Source organism: Saccopteryx leptura, chromosome X (genome assembly GCF_036850995.1).
Source record: "Saccopteryx leptura isolate mSacLep1 chromosome X, mSacLep1_pri_phased_curated, whole genome shotgun sequence".
NCBI lineage: Eukaryota > Metazoa > Chordata > Mammalia > Chiroptera > Emballonuridae > Saccopteryx > Saccopteryx leptura.
Window position 1 is genome coordinate 124116078 of NC_089516.1, and position 19284 is coordinate 124135361.

Here is a 19284-nt window from a genome sequence, read left to right on the forward strand (position 1 = left end):
AAGAAATAAGTAAGAAAGGAATACATACCATGGCAGTCCTAGACTTGATAAACCAGTCAAATCTAAACTGAGGAGCATTCCGTACACACTGTCTTAATTCTTCATACACGTTCTCTCTATCAAAGCCCATTTTGTGTAACATACAAATCAAGAACCTATCTTCTTCCTCAGTATAGTTCTTTCCTTTGCTAGTTCCATACTGAATACGTAACTGATGAAATGGAGCCTTGTATCTTGCAATCTGTGGATTTAAACAAGTTAGTGCTTTAACTAAATGTGTAATAAGTCAAAGTTAATCACCATATCAATCAAAACAATGTAATAATAATTTTACAATTAGGAAATATAGTACTTTGGCATCCAGAGCTTTCTTGATACTAATCCTTCGTTGAATTCTTGCTTCTCCACGTTCAATTTGAGCCATAATTTTCTCAATGTCCTGTAATTCATTGCAACGTTCCCAAAATACAGCTGAAAAACAGAGTTATTACTTTAGAATACTATCATTTTAAGAAAATGAATCTAAGGAACTGTAGAATAGAGTTAACAGTAAAGGATATAGTAAAATTACAATGTTTACACTATATACAGATTGGTCTGTATATAGTATGTTCAATTATTAAATACCCTAACTTTTCATTTAAAAGTAAGGCCATCAAATAGATAGACAGCAGATTGACAACTGTAGTAGAAAGGGGGTTGGCGGCTGGGTAGAGAGACAGAGCCAAAAAAGGAGGGAAGGAGGGAGGGAGGGAGGAAAAAAGAAGAAAGAAAAAGATGAAAGAAAGGAAGGAAGGAAGGGAGGGAGGGAGAGAGGGAGGGAGGGAGAGAGGGAGGGAGGGAAAGAAGGAGGAAGGGAAGGAGGGAGGAAAAGGAAAGAAAGCAAGAGAAGGGAAGGAAGGAAGGAAGGAAGGAGAAAGAGAGAGAGGAAGGAAGGAAGGAAAGAAGGTAGGGAGGGAGGGAGGGAAGGAGGGAGGGAGGGAGGGAGGGAAAAAAGAAAGAACTCTCACGGGCATGGACAACAGTGTGGTGATTAGTGGGGGGGGGCAACAGGAGGTATATACAGATGATATGCTGTGGAAGTGAGCACCTGAAACTTGTGTAATTTTGTTAACCAGTGTCCCCCAATAAATTTAATAAAAAGGAAAAAAAAACAAAAAACAAAAAGATAAAAGTAAAACCATCAACAAGGATTTAGGTTAATGAGTTTCCTTTCATGAAATATTATGGCATTTTTAATTATCCCTCTCAAATGATATTTCAAAATACTACTAATTTAAGCTATGCTTTTATTCAAACCTGATATAGAAGAGACCAAACACAGAGTGAAGCAGGAGAGAGGATGGCCATATTAACTTAGAAAACCGCTTCTTAGTAAGCAAAAACAAAAACAAAATCATTATCAACAGATCACTCAAACTTCCCATGAAGCAGCAATTTCTACTGAAACCACTGCTTCACTCACTTTTGGAGCCACCTACTGATCTTACAACACTTCAAGTGATGTATAGCTTACTTTTTAAACTTACTTGGAATACCTTCTCTCTAAAAAATAAAACAAAACTCCAAGTCATCCAAATTTTATAAATGAACTAAATAATCTAGCTGCATTGATATGTATTAATATGACTTCAGTTAAAAGCCTTTTTTTTTTAATAAATTTTTATTAATGATAATGGGATGACATTAATAAATCAGGGTACATATATTCAAAGAAAACATGTCTAGGTTATTTTGTCATTAAATTATGTTGCATACCCCTCGCCCACAGTCAGATTGTCCTCCGCCTCCCTCTATCTAGTTCTCTGTGCCCCTCCCCCTCCCCCTAACTCTCTCTCTCCCTCCCTCCCATGTCCTCCCTCCCCCCACCCCTGGTAACCACCACACTCTTGTCCATGTCTCTTAGTCTCGTTTTTATGTTCCACCAATGTATGGAATAATGTAGTTCTTGTTTTTTTCTGATTTACTTATTTCACCCCGTATAAAAGCATTTTTAATGACATAATCTACACTCTCAAATTTTTCATTTTTAGAGCCTATCAAGAAAGGATTGCTAGCGCTCTGATTTGTATAAGTACCTGCATGCATTTATTAATTCTCTAAGTCATTCAACACATATTTAAATGCCAGCTATGTACAGTATAAGATACACATGAACAGGCAATTTTACACATTTCTCCCCTTATTGCAACCAAATACATTCAATGCATTTTCCCTATCCTCTGACAGAGCCCTAATTAAGTTGTCTTAAGCTAGTCATGCTACCAGGCCTGGTGTTAAGTCTAAGGAAACACCTAACATAATATCTTTCTGAATCACTTGGTTTCTTGCTATTTCATATAAACTATTTGATGCTATTTTGAAAAAAATTCTATTTTGAAAAATCATTCTGCACATATCCTTTTACATTCTTTTCATTCAACTCTCGCTGCTAAAGTGTCTCTTTCTCATCTATTTTTCCCCTATATAAGCCACCAAATGCACTAAACTTAAGTGTTAAAACTTAAGAATAGAAATGTTTGTTATACTGTTTTCAAGGAAAAGTAAGTTTATAAACTTTATTTATAGTATGTGAAATTAAAACTCAATATAATCAACCGACAAAGTCCTTGATAATCACCAGAAGACCTTCTCATATTTTTTTCTTTTTTCTTTTTTTCTTCTGCAACAGAGACAGAGAGAGAAATAGAGACAGGGACAGATATACAGGAAAGGAGAGAGATGAGAAGCATCAATTCTTTGTTGCGGCACTTTGTTGTTCATTGATTCCTTTCTTATATGTGCCTTGACTAGGGAGCTAAAGCAGAGTAAGTAACCCCTTGCTCAAGCCAGCGAACATGGGGTCAGGTCTATGACCCCATGCTCAAGCCAGCGACCCCGCACTCAGGCTGGTGAGCCTGCGCTCAAGCCGGCGACCTTGGGGTTTTGAACCTGGGTCCTCTGCATCCCAGTCCAATGCTCTCCACTGCGCCACTGCCTGGTCAGGCTGACCCTTTCATATTTCTAAAGGCAAGAAAAAGTATTTTCTTATTAAACCTGATTCCTTCGAGCATTAGCACTAAATGATTTAAGACCTGGTGCTAGCTTATATTAATCCTTGATATATTTATTAGTATCATAATGTTTACCCCTCCTACAAAATTTGAGGTGTTAAGCTAAATAGGATTTGAAGGGCTAATATAGAAACCTAAACTTACTTTGTAACATTGTTTCTATGTGGGGAAATGTGCTAGATTCTAAACAGCTGATATTCAGACTAAACTTGAGAGCTGAATATTTTTGAAAATTAGAAGCTTTCTATTCTACATAAAGAAAATTTCTAGACATAAACCTATTTTTAATAAGACTTCTTTCAGAAGCCTGAGGTTGAATATGCTGTGACATGAGAATTATATCAACTCCATTTGCTTCAGCAGCTAATCTAACTTTGGTCAAGACCAAAGACATAGCTGAGTAAGAGAGGGACATGATTCTAGGATCAATCAATGTACTTATTCAAGCAATCTTTTGAGATTTATTCCAGCTTGCCTGGAGTAAATAGAACACACATAACTTGCCTGGAGTTGAACCTTGACAGTGTCTGAGAATTTAAAAGGGACTAATAGGAATTATCTACTTCAAGGTGACCTTCCTACTAGGGTGACCTAAAAAGACACCAATTTCATCTGCTGAACCTGAAGTCTCAGAATTACCAGAAGAGAACCAAATTACAGAGAAGGGAAAGTGAGAAACATTTTTTCAATGCTCATCCAATAATAGTCTTAATTCATCAGAGCTTTACTTGGTCCTATTAGTAAATTACAAGGGACAAAAACAGTCAATTATATTTTATACTCTCACCTGTACTTTATTTGTAAAAGTTTAAAATATATCTGTACAATGACAGAAATAAATTGAAATTAAAGAAGTAAGATTACAATTAAATACCATGTTTGAAGTTATATACAAACCTGAGTACTCCATGACCTCCTCAGGGGATTTGCCCTCCACCTCTCGAGCTATATTATCAATGTCATCTCTTCCATACTTCTCATTAGCTTTAATAAATTGGTTAAAATCTCGCTTAGTCCAGTTTGTGAATCCCTGTGAACAAAAAGTAAGCATCAATCAATCAAGGTTAAATTAACAAATCCATTTATTGTTCTGTTTACTTCTACACAATGATGCATTAAAATAGTTTGAAAGACTTAAAATGTTCCTCCTTATAAAATCCTACGTATTTTATGTTGGAATCTAAAGTTTAGTGAGTGTTATTTATAGAAAAATTTTCTTTTCTATCATGAAGAGAATGTACTTCTCTCCAACCACTAAAAAGTGATTTATAGTTTCAAGATATTGTGTACTTTTTAATTCCATATTTTATAGATGCCTACAATATTAAATACAAATGCATTAAAATAAAAATACTAAATAAATGCTAACATTCTGATATTCCAGAACTTCAATTTTTTTTTCACAGCTCTGATCCCAAGTAAATTAAGGGAAGAATATGGATGCATTAAACAACTAAGGTGCTGTAATAGAGGATTGATACTTCTCATCTCTCTCCCTTCCTATCTCTCTATTTCTGTCTGTCTCTCTTTCACTCTCAAAAAAAAAAAAAAAAAAAAGGAAAAAAAAAAACAAAAACCTAAATTCATAGATACAAAGAATGGTGGTAGTTGCCAGAGGCAAGGGATGGGGGGGGTAGTAGAAATGGGTTGAATTCTTTTGGGTTATTTTTAGTTTAAATGAATTGAACTTTTTTAAAAAAATATTTAACCAGCAGATAAAATAGATTAACTATTAATTCAACTATTAGGAGAGGCAAAATATTTGAATATACTTCTAATTATAAACTCAAGCAATTTCTCAGTTGAGATTGCATATTCACAATATATTTTCAGTCATAATATACTGCAAACTCAGCAGCATTCTAAGACCATAACTTCATTTTTGTGCTCAGAAAACAAATTATAAAAATAAAACATGAATATTTAAATGTTTTATTCTATATTAAGTCCTACTATTAAGACAACTGTAATTATAGTTCAAACTAAACTTTATGACTTCCAGGCATTTGGCTAAAAACTTATGAATATAATTTGTAAAAATTAATTCAATGAAGTTACATGTTATAACAAAAAAGACCTATATAATAAATAAGATATAAATATAAAAACTACCCATCAATTACTGTTTCCAGAAAATTAATTAGCAGTGTGCCTTATATATTGCTCAAAAGAATTTGTTGAATAAATACATCTTGCTGGCAAGTTTTTATACTAAGGTGCTATCATTCGGTATACATTTTTGTTTGTTATTTTACAAGAATCTTTTATGCTATAACTTTTTTTATTTTCTACAGATTATTTTGGAAGTATGACATTCATAAAACTCATTAAACCAACGATGACTAGAAAACAAGTGGAAAATATTGTTCCACTTGAACAAAATATTGTTCCCCTTTAGGAACTATTAGCTTTTAACTATAACATCGATTGCCTTTTTTTTTTTTTTTTTTTTTTTTTTTTTTTTTTTTTTTTTTTTTGGTGACAGAGACAGCGAGAGGAACAGATAGGGACAGACAGGAAGGGAGAGAGATGAGAAGCATCAATTCTTTGTTGCGGCTCATTACTTGTTCATTGATTGCTTTCTCATATGTGCCTTGACTGGGGGCTACAGCAGACCAAGTGACCCCTTGCTCAAGCCAGCAACCTTGTGCTCAAGCCAGCAACTATGGAGTCATGTTTATGATCCAACATTTAAGCCACAGACTCTGCACTCAAGTTAGTGAGCCCACACCCAAGCCAGATGAGCCTGTGCTCAAGCCAGTGACTATGAGGTCATGCCTATGATCCTACATTTAAGCCACTGACCCTACACTCAAACTGGTGAGCTGATGCTCAAGCCAGATGAGCCTGTGCTCAAGCCAGCAACCTTGGGGTTTCAAACCTGGTCCTCTGTATCCGACACTATCCCATTGCACCATCACTTGGTCAGGGTACAATGATTGCTTTTAAAAGTTTCAGAAATCTCTCATCTTTGTATTAAAGCTTTATTCAAGAAAAGATAAAAGGCATTTGGAGAATTATGAAGTTATTCTACAAATAAAACATTAGTAAAGTGTAATTTCAAAGGACAGTTCACATCACTCAATAAAATAAATTTGAATTTTCAAGAACATGCTAGTAATTATTGTCTATCAGGATTCATAAGTGAATTAAGTGACCTTTTTTAATTAATAAAATGTCTTCTTTATAAAAATTGACATGTACATTTTACATTTATGTATTTCCTAGTATTTCCAAAGGGGTGTATCTTGTGAAAGGAATATAAAATAGGGATATTTGATCTAAACATTTACAAAATAGCCCTGAGTTATGTAGTGTGTCCAATCAAGGTACTGGACATATAAAATAAAAAATACGTGATCTATATTTTCCTTTTTCTATTGTTTGACTAGAAGTATCTCAGCCACTTAAAATATTTTACTTGTGTGAGAAGTTTTTCCTTTTCTTCAGTCTCTTCTGCTGTAAGAGGTTCAGCTCCATCAATCTTTTTTTGCTCCTCTCTTTGAGCCACAGCTGGATTTGGGATATCAGAATTCCTTGGGACCTATAAATTCAAAAGATGAGTTATGAGTATCCTGTTGAGGAAAATTAATTAAGGGACTATATACACATATTGATCTAGTTATTTCAACAGTAAACAATCTAAACTCATACCATAATGGCACACGATCTTCTCCACATTCCTTCTACCATTATATTATCAAAATAAAAACCTTAAATAAATGTGCCACATGGCATATTAGAGTTAAAACCCATTGCTAAATACCACATTATACTTTAGATTTAGTTATAGTGTGGAACAAAATATACCCTTATAATGTTGTAAAATATGTTAAAAAATAATATAATTATCCACAGTACCAACATTATACAACAAAATCTCAAGCCCAGAAGAAACAAACTTTGGCAGTGCAAAAAGTGCCCATATTCACCCAGCAATATGAAAGTGGTAGAGAAATATGGTAATGCACCTGAAGATTGCATCCAACTTTCTGATCAATTTATTGTGCAAAATAAGAGCAGTGTTTTTATTGCCTACCAGGGAAATGGATAGGAAGAGCATCTTCACATAAAATGCAAAAAGTCTAGAAGAAGTGACAGGATACTAGAGAAGCAAAAGAAAAAAAATTAGATAATATTCAGGATGGGGCAAAAGTAGGTTTACAGTTGTGAGTGTGTGAAAGTTTATTTTTGTGTTATTATTTATTAATTATTTTATTATTTTCCATACATATAAGGGCAACCCTACTTTGCCCCATCCTTTATATAAGAAGATAAGGATAGTGGAGCACACAAACAGCTGTGATGAGACTTGCAGTCAAGGGGAAAAGGCTACATTAGCAGTGACTAACAAATTATAGTGTTCTGGGCACAAAGCTGTCAATGCACTTACAACTAAAGAGAAGAGAGCTCAAGTTCAAAAGACTGAGGACAGAAGCTCAGCTCTCCAGGGAAGCAGTCACCTGTATCTCAAACCATAGCCCCAGGAGTCTCAATGCAGCACAGTAAACATAGAAAGCCAGTACAGTTCTGTAGTATGGACCAGCATTCATTCTATGAAGTGACAAGTAAGTCACTCATCCCAAGCTTCACACCATCTCTATGTGCATCTGCACTGATGTCACAGTGCACTGATAAGAGGGCAGGTACATAACATGGGTAGGCAGCACATTTTATAGCATGCCATTGGACATGAAAAGGATTGACAGGAAGCCTTCCACTGTTTGAAATGAATACCTCCTATCATAAATGATTCATTCCCTAGGGGTATCAAATGGTTTTCCTATAATATAATTATAATTTGAATTAGTTTTCTAATTTTGATACATATTTCATAGAGATTGAAATTATATCATTGTAACTTTAAAATAAATATGCTTAAAGCTGTTATAGATAGCAATTATTTAAATGTAAAATCCATTAACAAGGCATTAATAAGAAATACTGGAAAAAAATGGATTTGTAATCATCAATGCCAGACAACCAAATTATTAAGTATTAACTATCTATTATGTCTGTACTACTGATAGGTATTATTGAAATATAAAAGAATGGACATGATATTTACCCACAAAAAGCTCACAACCTAGTTGTGAAGTTGTGAGCTGTACTCTAAGAATTCAAAGGATTTGGGGAGATGGAGAGGAGGGAAAGAATATTCTAGGTGGGAATAGTACAAGCAAAAACATGAAGGCAGAAATATACATGAAGGAACACACAGGGTTTATGTTGTGAAAGGATAAGAAACAAGGCCAGGTGGAGACAGATTTAAAAAGCCTTTTTAAACCACAGTAGGCAACAGAAAGCCATTGGAGATTTTTGAACAAGGTAGTAAAGTGTCAAAACATAGTGTTTTCATTTTTTATCTTTGTGCTGGATGAAGCAAGGAGCAACAAGAAGCAAGAGAACCAACTAAACTATGTAATCTAGAAATGAAGTATGATCACCTGGCCTAGGATAGTAGCAAATAAAAAAGGAAGGCATAAATTAAAAATGAAATGTAATCCAGTGATAAGTACAATTAAAATAATTTTTCTCAATAGCTAAATTCAATTTTTAAGTTACAAGACACATTAGCAATTTCATTCCTAAGTATTTACTCAAAGAAAGGAAAAAATCTACATAAAGTCTTTTACAAAAATGTTCATAGAAGCTTCATCATAATAGCCAAAAACCATAAAACAGACCAGATGTCCATCAACAAGAGAATGAATAAGGAAACTGTAGTATATCTTTACAATGGAACAGTACTCATCTAAAAAAAAATGGAATAAACCTGTGATAATGAGACAACATGAATGAACCTCAAAAACAGGATGGTAACTGAAAAAACCTTACACATAATGCATGGTTCCATTTATGTGAAATTCTAGAACAAAAAAATATCTAATCTATGGAGGAAAATAATATCAAAACAGTGATCGTCTCTGGGGAGTAGGTCTGCGGATTAACTACGAAGAGTTCCTTTCTGGAGTGATAGTAATATTCCATATCTTTAAACGGGTTTCAGTTGTACATATGTAAGTATTTGTTGAAATACATCAAATGATATACTTAAGATTTACACATTTCATGGTATGTAAATTTTACCTAATAAAAGAATCAAATAAATATTGAACTATGGCTAATAATATGCATGCTGGAGTGTTTCTGGGTGAAATATACTTATGTCTGCAAATTTGAAATGCATGAAAAATAAAATGAGTATCCATTTGATAGAAGGCTGGAGAATTGGAGCAATAGGTGATAAAGCAAATACAGTAAGATGTAATCTGGAAAATGTGTGGTGTGTATGTGGGTGTCCACTATACAATTCAATATTGTTGTATGTTTGAAAATTTTTCATGATAAAATATTTGAAAAAATTGTAACTATAACTTTAAGTTTAATAGACCTCCTTAAATTGCTGGTATATGGAATTATTTTGGCTTCAAAATTTAATTGAGATAAAACATCTTTAATCATAAAATATTTCTCTATCAAATACCTTCAGGCCCTGGCCAGTTGGCACAGTGGCAGAGCGTCGGCCTGGCGTGCGGAAGTCCTGGGTTCGATTCCCGGCCAGGGCACACAGGAGAAGCGCCCATCTGCTTCTCCACCCCTCCCCCTCTCCTTCCTCTCTGTCTCTCTCTTCCCCTCCCACAGCCAAGGCTCCATTGGAGCAAAAGATGGCCCGGGCACTGGAGATGGCTCCATAGCCTCTGCCCCAGGCGCTAGAGTGGCTCTGGTCACAACAGAGCGCTGCCCCGGATGGGCAGAGCATCGCCCCCTGGTGGGCTTGCCGGGTGGATCCCGGTCAGGTGCATGCGGGAGTCTGTCTGACTGCATCCCCGTTTCCAGCTTCAAAAAAATACAAAAAAAAAAAATACCTTCAAAATTTCTATAACTAACAAACCATATTTTAATCAAATAAAATATTTTACAAACATCTAATTTTATGACAGAAAATGGAAAATGCCCCCCAAAATATTTATTTCTATGCAGATATCCCCAATATTAAAACTTTCCCCTTGAACTTTAATAAGAACAAAATCAGAATATTATATAATACCATTAAATTTCAGGACTCACTAAAGACTACTTCTTCCATACCATCAGTCATATTTATAATACAGTAAAATTTTAAAATGCCTTCATCAATGTCACATTACTTTTAATTCTAGAAATTACATACATAGTTGCTACTCTTTTAGTTAGAAATGACTCAACATACCTAAATTCCTGTACCTTCTCTACCAAAAAGTCTCCTTTGTAATATTCATCATATGAGGAATTCAAGATGTACAAAATGGTACCATGCATCACAGTGCTCCCTGCACTTCTTTCCCTTGAGCTAACACTCATTTAAGCAGAAGGGGATAAATGAGTCCCCTTTTGAGAATGTAACTTTGTATAGAGAATACCAGGTGACTGTACTACAGCAGTTCTGTTCATCAGAAAATAAACTATTTCTCTGTTCATTTGTGGCTCTGTTGAGTTTTCTGGAAGTATGGGAGGAAATCAATGCTAAATATATAGGAGAAGATAGGTCTAAGAGTTATCGTTACATTGTCCTAGAAAGGAAGCTTTTGCAGATGATTAACATGTCATGCTCTTCCGTCTATACTCTGAACTCAAACATGAAACCCACCCAATTAAAACACCCACCGTAACTCAAGGGCGTAGTTTCTGGTAAAAGGTGGAAGAATCAAGGTTAGGAAAGAACTATCATCCAGAATGTTATTCTTATTTGCCTTACAAATCCTCAGCTACAGATGCATACAGAGGATCTAGACAAGTCTTAAGACGATACAGAAGCATTTCAGGTTGGGGCTAAAGACAGTATAAACTGAGATTAGAGTGGAAGAGATCATTTTCCTTTCTCCTCCATCACCACCTCCACCTCCACCACTGCCACTGCCATTGTCACCACTACCACCACCACACTCCAAGCCACTATCATCTTCTCTCATCTTCATACTTCAATAGCCCCTTAGCTGATTTCCCTGGAGAAACTCATCATTCTCTGTTTCATAGCCAGAGTGATCTTTTAAAAGTATAAATTTGATCATACCTTACCACTTATAAGTTGTTTGACCCTTAGCAAATTATTCAAGGTAAATTACTCAACCTCTCTATGCCCCAGTTTCTCCACCTCTAAAATAAGAATGTCGTTCCAGGGCTCTTACAAGGGTAATGAGCCAATCATCTTAAAGAACTCAGGAGCCTGACTAGTTGGGTCAGTGGTACAGCGTCTACCCAGTCTGGGGTTCGATTCCTGGTCAGGGCACATAGGAGAAGCACCCATCTGCTTGTCCACCCCTCTGCCTCAAGCTTCTCTCTCTCTCTCTCTCACTCCTCCTCCCATCCCAGAGCCATGGCTCAGTTAGAGCAAGTTGGCCCTCGGCTCTGAGGATGGCTCTATGGCCTCTGCCTCAGGCACTAAAAAAATGGCTCTGGTTGCAACAGAGTAAGGGCCCCAGATGGGCAGAGCATCGCCCCCTAGTGGGATTGCTGGGGAATCCTGGTCAGGGCACATGTGGGAATCTGTCTCTGCTTCTCCTCCTCTCACTAAATTAAAAAAAAAACAACACTTAGAATAGTAAGCATCACTAATAAGGACTAAATAAGTAGCTGCTATTATTATTTCACCACTCATCCACCTTTCTGTCTTAAAAACTATCAATGTTTTTCCCTTGCTCTAAAGATAAACTTCATCTTCATTAAAATGACCTATAATGGCTCCACGTGATCAAAATCACCAGCTGTATCTCAAGTTACTCTCCTCCTCAGTGGTCTTTTTTCAGTTTCAGAAGGGGCAATCCTCCTTCCTACCACACCACCTTCACAGCTATGGTTCCCATACTTGAGTTCTTCTCTCTCATATTGCACTTGGCTAATTCTTGTGCATCATTCCAAACTCAGCTAAATGACCCCTTTCACTTAGGGACCACTACGTTGATCTCACAGTCCACATTAGATATCCATGTGATACTCCCTTGTAACACCCTGTGTAAGCACTGAAACACACACATAGCTATGTCATTACTCTGTAGTATCTGCTTAATGTCTGTCTCTAGTGGAATGTAAGTTTTATGCACTGTGGGACTTTGTGTCTCTTACTCACCGCTTTATCCCCAGTGTGAGGCATAGAACCTTACACAAGAGTACTCAATAAATATATAATAAATTTTTAAAAAGTCTTCTTTTCATTCATTCTCCCTGTCCTGTCACTTCCTTCTGGGAAGTGAAGAAGAGAAAATAGTAAGTGCTATTGCATGGATTCCATGCTATCTTCCCTCTCCTCATTCATCCCTTTCCTTTCTTCTTGCACTTTCCTCTTTCCTATCACCCTTTGCAGCTGTCCCTTCATTCCTCCCTCTTCTAAGGTTTCCTCTCTCCTCTATCTCCTTCCAGCTGGCCACCACTCAACCACTCATTGTGAGACCTCACCCGTAACCACAAACTGCCTGTAATAAAAGCACTGTTTACATTAAAACCAAAGTTGTGGTAAGAATGTGATGCAAAAAATTTTACCGCTGGAAACAGAATTTCAGTATCTTCAAAGAAAGAATATAGATAATTCTACCAGTTAATATGCTTTTTTTTTATTGCTGCTTCTTGATTACCACTTGGCTCACCTACCAATCAACATGTCATACCACTGTAAACACAGTCTTTATTTAGGACTGCAGAAAGAAGCAGGGTTAGGTCACATGCAGAAATAGGCCAGGATGTCTGAGTAGAAAGCACAGCATTTGAACATGGAGAATTTGTGTTTGAGACTAGCATCCTTAGCAATCCTGTTAACTATGTGACCTTGAACAAGTCATTTAACTTCTCTGAATTTTAGTTTCCTCATCTATTATTTAGAGGTGGTAATAATACCCATTTCACCGGTTTTTGAGTAATTAAATGAAATATGAGGTCTAACATTCAATTAATTTTTCAAGTCTCACCAATAACAGTCAATAAAAGGAACAGAAAATAACAACCTAAATGTAAAATTTTATAACCGTTAGTGAGATTACATATATGTGTGTGTGTATGTGTGTGTGTGTGTGTGTGTGTGTGTGTGTGTGTATATATATATATATTTACCTCATGAAATCACATTAACTACTTCATTAATTTTATTATTTTTATTTCACATTTTGTACCTATAACTTGCCTGTTTCTCTTGGCATATTACCGTTTTCACTTTCTTTGAAACAATTTTATGCCTGGTCTGAATGTTCAACCACGGTTACTGTACTCTTCTACAACTTCCTAAGAAGAATTTATCCAGTCCTGTTGGTTAAATACATTCAAATTTAATCACATTTCCCTAACCAGATTATAACTAACTATTTATATTCACCTTAAGTTTCTTATTCCTATATTTATATATTTAAACTTTGGTACATAAAGAGCAAGCAAAGCTTTTTACTTTGTTTCAAATGGCAATGCTTCCTCTCTGTAATAATAGTAGAAACATTCCAGAGGTTCACTTTAGCTCCAAAATATTATTAACATACTAAATAAATACTTTATATACATGGAGCTTTTCTAGGCAAATTACAATATCTAGTCAAAATAACTGGTCATAGTTCCATTTGTGTTAAAGGTTCACAAAGTAAATTTTAAAACACAGCTTCCAACTCTTAAAACTAAAATGTTATGAAGTTACAATAGTGTTATAGTGTTAATAGTTTTATAATTTCATTTATACTATTGGTTATTATACTTTTGATCATCCTTTTCTTTCACTAGGAGGTCAATTTCAACAAACAAAAATAAATAACAGTGTGCTTAATCTCTCAATGTGATAGCTTTTAGTGTGACAAACATTAAATTTCACTCACAAAATTGGGTTCTTATCTATTTATATAAATAGGAATTTTGAATTCTAAAAGATCATTTTTTAAATTATATAATTCATTATCACTAATATCTAAGTGACCATAGTCTACTAATTACCAACAGGGCTTTCATCAACCATGAGCAATAAACTCAAAAATCCCATTTTTTGGTTATATTAAGAAAAATGATCAAATCTTGCTATCATCAATCATACATTCACTTCTAACTAAACACACTAGCTATTGTTCTTTCTACACATCCTTTAACCACTAGAACATTAGCACTATTAAAATAATACATTAATATAACTATTTTGAAATACTGGATAATTCTTCATTAATCTCATCTAGTGATGATCCCACTGATGATTCAGGACTCAGAATGCTTTACTTCCAGTTAAAGCATTTTGGTTTAAAAAACACCACTATTCTGATTTACTCTTACATGCTTTCATATTAAAGTGGAACACCTTCTAGTGTAGTTTAATAGATTATATTAGCTTAAAAAATTAAATTATAGTAGTCTAAAAAATGGAAGTTTTACCTTATAGCCTATTGTCTTCCTATAATGAAGAATTTCTTTTTCCAGGAACTCAAATAAACGTGGTGGGAAAAACTGAAAATCCTGAACATTTGGCTGTTTTGAAGGTCGTGGAGCCTGTGAAGAAGAAACGCATGAGATATATATATTTTTTCAGTACATAAAGCAAACATATTTATTTGTTACTATTTGTTTTCTATGTAGAAACATAAATACAATGAAATCCACAGATATGGCTAGGCCATATCAAGTACTTGTCTGTATTATTGTTATATTTTTGGGACTATTATTTAGCACTAAGTACGTATAAGTAAATCTGAATCACAATGTTACAAAATAATTCTGCTGTAAGACATAAAAACAAGCCTCATACTCTTTTTTTACCTTTGGAACCTTTGGCTCACTGACACGCAAAGCCTCTCTAAAGTAGGCATCCACTGCATAGTTTGCTTTGCGTTCTCGTTTAGGAGGTTCAATCCATTCCACCATTCCAAGCTATACACAGCAAACAAGAATGAAGAGTATGATTACTGCAAACTTTTTTTTTAATCAAGCACATCAAGGTTGCAGAAGCATGAGAAAATTAAAGCCCTTAAAAACAATAAAAACTAGCTTTTCTTTAAGTCACAGTCATACATCCCAAGTGCCAAAACCTTGCCCTGGATACCAAGTTCAGATGCAAGATGGTTTTCTTTATTTTCTTTTTAAGTAAATTTAAAACTTGATTCTTGCTCATTATACTAAGTGAAATAAGTAAATCAGAAAAAGCAAAGAACTATATGATTGCATCCATAGGTGGGATATAAAACCGAAATGCATGGACACAGATAAAAGTGAAGTAGTTACCAAAAGGAGCAACATGGAATACAGAGGAATAAAGAGGGACAATAATACAGTGAGCAGAAATGATCTAACTTTGGGTGATAGGCACACAACACAGCCAACAATTCAAATGCTATATAAATGTTTATCCAAAACCTATGTACTCTTATTGATCAATGCCACCTCATTAAATTTAATTTCTAAATAAAATATTAATAATAATGACAGCCATGGCCTGACCAGGTGGTGGCGCAGTGGATAGAGCATTGGACTGGGATAAGGAAGGACCCAGGTTCGAGACCCCCGAGGTCACCAGCTTGAGCGCAGGCTCATCTGGTTTGAGCAAATCTCACTGGCTTGGACTCAAGGTCGCTGGCTTGAGCAAGGGGTTACTCAGTCTGCTGAAGGCCCACGGTGAAGGTATATATGAGAAAGCAATCAATGAACAACTAAGGTGTTGCAACAAAAAACTTCTCATCTCTCTCCATTCCTGTCTGTCTGTTTCTATCTATCCCTCTCTCTGACTCTCTCTCTGTCTCTGTAAATAAATAAATAAATAAATAAATAAATAACAATTATATATGTAAAAAAAAAACCTTAGTTCTTCCTTAGTAATTGAGAAAAACTTGCAAAATCTGGTTTGTATTTTATGCCTAATAAATAAAGCATAGGCCAAAAGTAGGTTTACAGCTATAAGTATGAAAACACAGAGTTTATTCCTGTATTATTATTAGTTTCTGTAGTATTTTCCATACAAACAACTATAAACCTACATTTGCCCTACCCTGTAGTTATCAAATGAAGAAAGAAGACTAACATTGACTCAGGTGATTTTGTTAGGATTACAAATTAGAAAACAGCTGAAAGGGGTAAATAATGACTACCAATATGACAGGTATATATCCCTTAAAATCAGAATAAATTTTTGAATGAGAACACTTGGTAAGGTAGCTATGGAAAAAGTCAGTGAAATAAAAATGACCAGAATTTGAAACCACAGTCTGCCACTTTATCTGCTGTCTAACTTTGGGTAAATTAATTCTTCCATCTGTAAAATAGGAATAGGAATACTTACCTTAAGGATTAAATCTGACCATATATGTGAAATCATCAGGTAAACTACCAAGAATTCAATGTAAGTTTTTATTTATTTTGTGAGAGACAGACAGGGAAAGAAATGAGAAGCATCACCTCAGAGCTGTGGTGCTTTGGTTGTTCATTGATTGCTTTCTCATATGGTATGTATCTTGACTACAGGGCTCCAGCTAAGCCAATGAACCCTGGCTGAAGCCAGCCAGCAACCTTGGGCTTAAGCAAGTAACCTTGGGCTTCAAGCCAGTGACCTTTGGGCTCATGCCAGGAACCATGGGGTCATGTCTATGATCCCGCATTTAAGCCAGTGACCCCACACTCAGGTCGCTGAGCCCACATTCAAGCTGGTGGCCTTGGGGTTTCAAACATATGTCCTCAGTTTCCCAAGGTGACTCTTTATCCACTGCACCATCACCTGGTCAAGCCAATGTACATTATTATTAAACATCCAAAGTGGAGTGAACACTTATTTGGTAGCACTACAAAATTTCACTCCAATAGCAGCTAGAAAATATAATTTAAAAATAAATACATAGAGAGATAGAAGATGGAGGCAGAGTAGGTGAATGTCATACCCACCCTCCCAGGACCAAACTAAAGTTACAACTAGATTTTTTTTAAATTTTTATTTACTTATTCATCTTAGAGAGGAGAGAGAAAGAGAGAAGGGAGGAGCAGGGAGCATCAACTCCCATATGTGCCTTGACCAGTCAAGCTCAGGGCTTTGAACCGGCAACCTCAGCATTCCAGGTCAACAATTCATCCACTGAGCCACCACAGGTCAGGCTACAACTAGATTTAACAACAATAATCCAGGAGAGATTCCAAAACGGCAACGGAGTAGGCTAATGTTACAACTGCCACCTCCCAGGACCAAATTGGATTACAATTTAATTTAAAAACAATCATCTTGAAAAACCAACTTTGGACTAAAAGAAGAGGAGTCTATAACCCAGGATCCCAGAAGAAGCCACACTGAGATTGGTAGGAAGGGTGGAGCCGCAGAAAAGGCTACCCTGCTCCCAGGAGCAAGTGGCAGCTGAGGGTCCAGAGGAACTCTCACTGCGGTGAGGGTCACCTGATAGGTATGGGTGCTCAGGCCCAGGATGAGAGCCCCAGTTTAGAGCCCCAGAGCCTAGAAGAGGCACCCAGACAGCATTTGGCCAGGGTTGAAAAAAGCCAGGGTTTCCGTCTGCAAAAAAGAGAAGGAGCTCTTGGAGACACAGACTCTATCTTAAAGGGCCCATGCAGAAAAACTTGTTCACACCCACTTACTGGGGGCTCCATCTGAGAGAGGGCTGAGAAGACTAGAGTTGCAAGAGGAGAATGTAAAGTTGAAGGCCCAGGAAGAAACACTGTGGGGGAAGGCCACCGGAATCCTTGTGCTAAATCATTCTCCAGTACTGCAGTCACCATCTTTCTTAGGTAGAACAATACCCTCTGAGTGGCATCAGCCTGGGTAAAAACAATTGCTCTGTCCTCGGGAGTCTCTCCTGCCCCAGTCAAAAAAAATTGGGTCATTCTGAGAAGCCAGGAAGCAGGGGGTGCACCAGTGACACAGTTTTTTGGTGTTGAGCCTGGAGCTTTCCTCCACAGGCTTCTGAGACTAAGACTGGTTATTCTGCCTCATGGGAGACTAACTAGAAACTGTCCAGACTGTAGGCAGACCACACTTCAGGGTCTCCGAGGCTACATCAACGGGACCCCTAAAGTCAAACACTACTGAGGTCTGTGAAAAAAGTCTGCAGAGACTGACAGCTGGGGCTGAGGGGTGGACACATGCCCACCACACTTCTTAATCCCTGAATTGCCTCAGGTTCTAGACTCTACCAGAGGTTTTTCCTATGGCCAAGCAAAACAAGCAACCAGCAGACAGAGGCTGCAGGAGGCAAGACTCAGGGAACCTTGGCCTTTTAAGGGGACCTTCTCCCAGGCTCAGTGTGGGTAAAACTAGGTGTTCAGCTTGGTATTTGCATTTTCACGTGGGACCAGCAGAGTCAGCCACAAACTCTGGATTGCTTGTAGCTCCAAGAAGGTTGCTGACAGTCAGTCACAGGCAGTGTCTCCCACTGGTCTGTGACAGGTTCTTGCTAGGGAGGCCCAGAGCTGGCACAACAGTGGCCAGCTGCAGAAAGCATTGGTTCAGGACCTAACAACTCTTGCTAGAGTGGTATCATAAGGAAGGGTTCCTCACACCAGGCACAGCAGTGATGAGTTCCAATATCTGTGATCAGCACCAGCACAGTGGCTCATGTGCATTGGATGAGGTAGAGCTCCACAGCCAGTAGGCCTGGGTCCTGGATATCCTGCCTTGCTGTACTAGATTCCACAGGGCAAAGGGAGAGAGTGCTCTGATCAAGGTGCTTAGCCATTTTCTGGGGGGGACACAGTCTGCCCCAGGAGAGAACTCTCTCAGCCTTCCTCCCTGAGACCAGGGTCTCAACAGTTGTAAGAACTTCTGCAAAGGGGATTGTTAGCCCCACTCGATCTGAGCCTCCTGCTTACCTTGTTGGGGACAAATAAAATTAGAGTATCTAGCAGTGGCTGAGGGATAAAGCTCTGGAGTAGGGGCCATATTCCCCATACGGAACTCCTGACCAAGAGACCCCTGAAGTAGGGGATCCCACTAACATTGTATTCCCTACCTCAGCTGGTCTAAACCAATAAGCTTGCAACCAATAGAGAGGTTGTCTGGGTGAGGCCATTCTGAACCTATACTGCAGTCTTTCTATAGAAGACTCCGTGGGAAGAACAGGCAGCTGAAAGAGGAGGAGAAGCTAAAAGTGGAGACAAATCTTACAGAGCTGGGGCTTTTATGGAGCTGCTATCATCTCTAAGCAGAAGGAAGCTAATCCTTAAACACAGGTTGGCCCCTTCCACATTAGTCAGGCACAGAAAACTCAAACAAAAATAGTGAAAGGAGCAGTAGCTGCATACAGATAGCCTATGGCGGGTT

The 19284-nt window shown here is 37.1% G+C and overlaps 1 protein-coding gene across 6 annotated transcripts in view; it reads right to left on the minus strand.

The window, feature by feature from the left end:
- Positions 1–19284, minus strand: part of SMARCA1 (SWI/SNF related, matrix associated, actin dependent regulator of chromatin, subfamily a, member 1) — a 109153-nt gene that overhangs the window by 26778 nt on the left and 63091 nt on the right. For all 6 annotated transcript variants that reach the window (XM_066356378.1, XM_066356383.1, XM_066356377.1 and 3 more), the window contains 6 exons: positions 14799–14909; positions 14418–14531; positions 6475–6597; positions 3951–4083; positions 353–471; positions 29–241 (listed from right to left, as the gene is read on the minus strand). In XM_066356378.1, the coding sequence (XP_066212475.1) occupies positions 29–241; positions 353–471; positions 3951–4083; positions 6475–6597; positions 14418–14531; positions 14799–14909 (813 nt within the window). The remainder of the gene's footprint in view (positions 1–28; positions 242–352; positions 472–3950; positions 4084–6474; positions 6598–14417; positions 14532–14798; positions 14910–19284) is intronic.